General features: G+C 40.9%; 1 protein-coding gene across 1 annotated transcript in view; it reads left to right on the top strand.

Annotated features, from left to right (window-relative positions):
* Window positions 1–6,000, top strand: part of LOC112265198 (serine/threonine-protein kinase SIK3 homolog) — a 53,283-nt gene that overhangs the window by 14,687 nt on the left and 32,596 nt on the right. Inside the window, 4 exon segments of the mRNA XM_042295989.1 lie at window positions 4,639–4,755; window positions 4,965–5,028; window positions 5,313–5,474; window positions 5,600–5,724. Coding sequence (XP_042151923.1) covers window positions 4,639–4,755; window positions 4,965–5,028; window positions 5,313–5,474; window positions 5,600–5,724 — 468 coding nt within the window.

Genomic DNA, 6,000 nt, shown 5'->3' with positions numbered 1-6,000 from the left:
GGAAAAATTACTTGTGTCATGCACAAAGTAGATTTCCTTACGGACTTGCCAAAACTATAGTGTATGTAAATTCAGCAACATGCACTGTCTTCCTGGTAAGCAACTCCAGTGTAGATTTGTCCTTGTGTTTAAAGTTATTGTCCTGCTGAAAGGTGAATTCATCTACCAGTGTCTGGTGGAAAGCAGACTGAACCAGGGTTTCCTCTGATTTTGCCTGTGCTTAGCTCCATTCTGTTTTTATTTTTTTATCCTGAAAAACTCCCTAGTCCTTAATGATTACAACCATATCCATAACATGGTGCAGCCACCACTATGCTTGTAAATAGGGAGTGGTACTCCGTAATGTGTTATATTGAATTTGCCCCAAACGTTACACTTTATATTCAGGACAAAAAATGAATTGCTTTGCCACATCTTTTGCAGTATTACTTTTTTTGGTAAGATTATTATATATATTTTTGCAATACAAAGCATACACATGCAAACAACAACATACAGCACACAAACATCAACAACATAACCCCTGCCCAGAACCACCTGCTCACACCACCATCTCCAGCGCCAGTATCACTCTCTGTCACATGACCTCAATCCACACCATTTTGTTTCTGTCTGTAGCTCATGCACCTTCAACATTTAGATAATGAAGCATTTGACCTTTCCATTGTGTTAATGATGGCGAATTTGTTGATGTGCATTTTTTTGGTACACGTTCTTTCAAGATGATTGAAGAGAAAGGTATTGCCCAAACCCATAGGGTATCTCACTGCACCCTCATGTGCCATGTCTTGAAATATGCAGAAAGACGTGTTAGAAGTACATTTAAATTGTAATACTTCTGACAGCCAATTTTGTAACTCCGCCCTTAATTGTATGATTTTTATAGCATTCCAAGAAGCCATGGGCTATCAGTGTTGCCATGTTCTCGGTTTTCCAGCCAAATTAGGCTACTTTGAAAACGATGTCCTGGGTGTTGGGTTTTTGGGCTACTTCTAAATTGCACCATTACCACCAATGTATTTCTTTTAGAAATATATATATTTCACGGTGACCTGCTGCTGCTGACTATCAGGCTGTGAGTGAGGGAGTGGTGGAGAGGAGGAGGGCCGGAGCGGTGTGTGTGCATTGAGAGAGTGTTGCAGCTGAGTCACGGAGACAGAGCAGCAAGCGCACACGTCGTGACAACTTTTTTTTTTTTTTACCAGTTGCAGGTAGGCTATTTAGATTGGTCATTATGGAGACACCCTTTTTCCATAAAACATATTACCTCAGTAGAACTTATGTAACGGCGACAAAGAATTGGAAAAGGATTTTAGGCGCACAAGCTCTTTAGATCAGTTCGCACAGAGGTGGTTTAAAATAAACTGCTTTCTAATGTCTACTTTTCTTCTGGATAACCGTATCAAGCGAACGGTTTTACTCATGCTCATTTCTAGGGTTTGGAGCGCTGTGCCAGTGGACATTTGAGATGGATGTTGTTCAACTCCACCGCCTGCTTGTGTGGTGGGAAAAAGTGGACAATGAAAATGACATTAAATGTTTTGAGGCTAAATTTGCATATTGGCCATCAAGTAGGCCATTAATGTATATTCCATTATAGGCTACTGTAGCCTACCATTTGATATAATATGTTGAAATGACGATATTACTGGAGTCATTGCAAATACATTTTATGGCACTTGTGTAGCCTACCTGGAGCCGGTAAACGGATTAAATAGCCTATAACTCAGTTTGTTGTTGAAGCCTTGTGTTATTATGCAATTATTAATGGCCTTGTTTAGTTCATTTAAATTGGAAGTTATCAATTGTGATCACTGTCACAGCTCATTCTCCACATTTCTTAATGTCAGTTTCATTGTGGACTTTTCCCTGAAATTAGATGTTGGCCTATCTGGCTGTAGGCTACTTGCATCTAGCTCAGCAAACCATGGCAAAATAGAATTACAATTATAAACCCGGATTCTAGTCAGTAGCCTATGCCTTTTGAAATAAATCAATTTCTCAAATAGGCCATTTGTAATGGTTTTTAGTGTTTACATTTGACGTCTTAACATCTGTCACATGATAACGGCACAATTGCCAGAAAAAAGCCTAACATTTAAGTTTGTCAAAGTGTTTCTTGCACATACATTGAGATCCTCTGTCCAATTTACATCAATCAGACTCCCCTGTCATATTTATCTATACATGGGCAAACAGGATTTATTAACAATTATAAACTGGGTGGTTTGAGCCCTGAAGGCTGATTGTTTGAAAGCCATAGTATATCAGACATGTACCAAAATGAACAAAACGTACTATTGACTGTTCTAATTAAGTTAGTAACCGGTTTATAATAGCAATAAGGCAACTCGGGTTTGTGGTATATGGCCAATATACAGTACCACGGCTAAGGGCTATGTCCTAAGAACAGCTCTAACTGTGCTATATTGGCCATAGAAGAAGTTAAATCGTTGATATTCCTTCTTAATTCACTTGATAACGTTACGTGGAAAATGATTTATTGGATAAATGTGTCAACTCCTTTTTTCTAAGAGATTGTCCGTTGGATAGGACCTCTGCAAGGTTTGGTACGTCTTACCTATCGTATGAACATCATTTTCTGACTCAAAAAAAGGTTCCCTCAAGATGATTCTGTTGTCCAAAAGATTTAAAATAGAAATTTCTTGATATTAAACTTTGAAGTTGCATGTACTTGAAAATATCTACATTGGTCAGTCCACAATTGCTTTTCAATTCTGTCATGGAAATACAATTATTTCCTATTACCAATTAATTGACGGTTTCTATGTCTATAGTTTTCCATGTAGACCAATTTATCTGTGAACTCTGAAAAGCTATCCAAATATTGTTCCATAGGGTTGTTTTTTTAGGGACTGATATTGGTTCTTGTAGAATACGTTCAATTTTCTTCCATATGGTTATGATTGTTTTTAACTGTGAATTTGTTCTTAGCTTTGTCCTTAAAATTAGACACGTAAAAAATATTCTGAGGATGAGCATGCTCATCTTCAATATGTACCCATTGTTCCTCTTCAGTGTATTTAACTATATGTTGCAAGTAAAATCCCTAGGTGGGAAGTTGATACAATTCCAAGTCTGGAAGGTTAAAACCAGACTCAGGAACAGGTCTTGTATTTTTATTCTATGACATTTATTTGTCCATTTTAAAGTCTGTTATGACTAAGTATACTTTTTAAAAGAATGTCTTCGGGGGGATAATTGGTAGTGCCTTGTTGCAAACAGGATGAATGTTTTGGAATATTTTTGTTCTGTACAGGGTTCCTTCTTTTCACTCTGTCAGTTAGGTTAGTATTGTGGAGTAACTACAATGTGGATCCACCCTCAGTTTTCTCCTATCACAGCCATTCAACTCGGAACTGTTTTAAAGTCACCATTGACCTCATGGTGAAATCCCTGAGCGGTTTCCTCTCCGTCAACTAAGTTGATACACATTCCATGTAATTCCATGTAATTCCACATTCCATGTAATTAATAACTTCACCATGCTTAAAGGGATATTCAACGTCTGTTTTTTCCCCCTTCAATTTTACCCATCTACCCAAGGCATTGGAAAACCTCCCTGGTCTTTGTGGTTGAATCTGTGTTTGAAATTCACCGCACGACTGAGGGACCTAACAAATAATTGTATGTGCGGGGTACAGAGATGAGGTAGTCATTCAAAAATCATGTTAACACTAGTATTGCACACACAGTGAGTTCATGCAACTTATTATGTGACTTGTTAAGAACATGTTTACACCTGAACTTATTTAGATTTGTCATAACAACGGGGTTGACCACTTAACAACGGGGTTGACCACTTAACAACGGGGTTGACCACTTATCGACTCTATGCATTTCAGCTTTTCATTTTTAATGAATTTAGAAAAATATAATTCCACTTTGACATTATGGGCTTATTTAGTTCAATTTAAATTCAGGCTGTAACATGACAAAATGTGGAAAAAGTCAAGGGGTGTGAATACTTTCTGAAGGCACTGAAGCACTAAAGGAATTGAGTTTTGCACCCCTGGATTATATACATGGACTTGGTATTTTAGTGGCGTTATGCAAATGATCCCCCGCCCTAAGGTCACTGACATCTGAGGCATTGTCTCTCTATGTCTGATTAGCTGCCGGGTTCAGCTTGGTTGTAGGAACGTGCCCTCTTTGGGTCTTTGACGAGCGCTAAGCTATTTATAAAACCCATGTATTATATGATGAACCCATTAGGCTAATTCTTAGGATCCTGGCTTTTGTGGATGGTGTGAGATGGGTAGGAATCTTGACTTTCTATGTCCCGGTCTTGGTGTCCAAGTGGTTCTTTATCTAAGCCAAAGGAAGTAACTGATTGTTCATATCTGACAATCTGTCTGAGTTCCAAATTGCACCCTTTTACCAAGACCGTGACCTTTGACTAGAGTCCTTTGAGCCCTGAACAAAATGAGTGCAGTAAATAAGGAATAGGGTGCCACTTTGTCCCTGATCAGTGCTCTGACTTTGACCTCCTGCTGTTGAGTCGAGTATGGTCACTCGTTGATGAATCATTTCGCTCAAATGGTTTTGGTTCGCTTGAAATGGTTCAATGAATATCTTGTCCTAACCCCACTCCATTGGCTTTCTGTCTCTGTTCAGGTGGCCATCAAAATAGTGGACAAGACCCAGCTGGACGATGAAAACCTGAAGAAGATCTTCAGGGAGGTGCAGATCATGAAGATGCTGAGGCACCCCCACATCATTCGTCTCTACCAGGTCAGTAGATCCACAGCTCCGGGGTGGAGTTTGCAGATCTAGGGTCAGCATCCCCTCCCCCAACCACAAACTTTACCATTTGTATGGACAAAGCAAATCTGACCCAAGATCAGTGTCTATCACCGGATCCACACCGCTGATACCTTATGTTTAGTATTGTTGACTGCAGCGGTTATATTGTCAATGCAAATGTCTGTCCGTGTCATCAGGTGATGGAGAATGAGAAGATGATCTACCTAGTAACAGAGTATGCCAGTGGTGGGGAGATTTTCGGTAAGTTTCTGTCTCTTTTGTAGTGAGCTAGTGTCTTTTTTTATGCTCACATTGTCACATTTGACCTCTCCTCCTGCGTCCAATTGTATGGCTTTGCTACCTATGTCAATGGCTCTGACTAGTGACGATCTGTTTCTCTGTGATCCTGGGTTTGATGTCGTCATTGTTTCAGTGTTGATTTATGATGTGAAGTGGTGGAGCTCAGGAAAAGCAAAGCAAACCTCCTCCTTTCAAAGGAAAATGAACTGAATTCGAACTTTGACCTCTGACCTGTCTGTGTTTAGACCACCTGGTGGCCCACGGCAGGATGGCGGAGAAGGACGCGCGGCGGAAGTTCAAGCAGATCGTGGCGGCCGTCCACTTCTGCCACTGCCGCAACATCGTCCACCGAGACCTGAAGGCTGAAAACCTGCTCCTGGACCACAACCTCAACATCAAGATTGCAGGTATAGTACAGTGTGTGTGTGTTCGAGTGTGTGTATTTTTTCCACTGAATTTTTAGGAGTGACCAGGTTGATTTTCCCTGACCCCCCCCTTCTGTACTTCCCTGCTCCTCCTCTGTCCGTGGTAGATTTTGGCTTCAGTAACCTGTTCTCCCGAGGCCAGCTGCTAAAGACCTGGTGTGGAAGTCCTCCCTATGCAGCCCCAGAGCTCTTCGAAGGGAAGGAGTACGACGGACCCAAAGTGGATATCTGGGTCAGTAACCTAGTCTTAGCAATCCTAGTTCCTATAAGGAACAACCACAGCTGCCCCTCATAGCATATCGTGGACCATGGCTACGTCCCAATTCTCCACCCTTTTCTTAACGTGTGCATTTGTCTTGCACACTTCCCGGCATGGATTTAACAGTGGTGGACTGCCCCTCCAGCCAAATACTTACACCCCAATCCAGTGCTTTCAAATCAATGACAGGGGAGTGTGCATGTGCCCACTTTTGAGAAAGGGTGGAGAATCTCACCTATGAGGATTACT

Source organism: Oncorhynchus tshawytscha, linkage group LG13, assembly GCF_018296145.1.
Source record: "Oncorhynchus tshawytscha isolate Ot180627B linkage group LG13, Otsh_v2.0, whole genome shotgun sequence".
Lineage (NCBI taxonomy): Eukaryota > Metazoa > Chordata > Actinopteri > Salmoniformes > Salmonidae > Oncorhynchus > Oncorhynchus tshawytscha.
The sequence above is the reverse complement of the archived record's forward strand: the minus strand, read 5'-3'. Positions and strand labels throughout refer to the sequence as shown.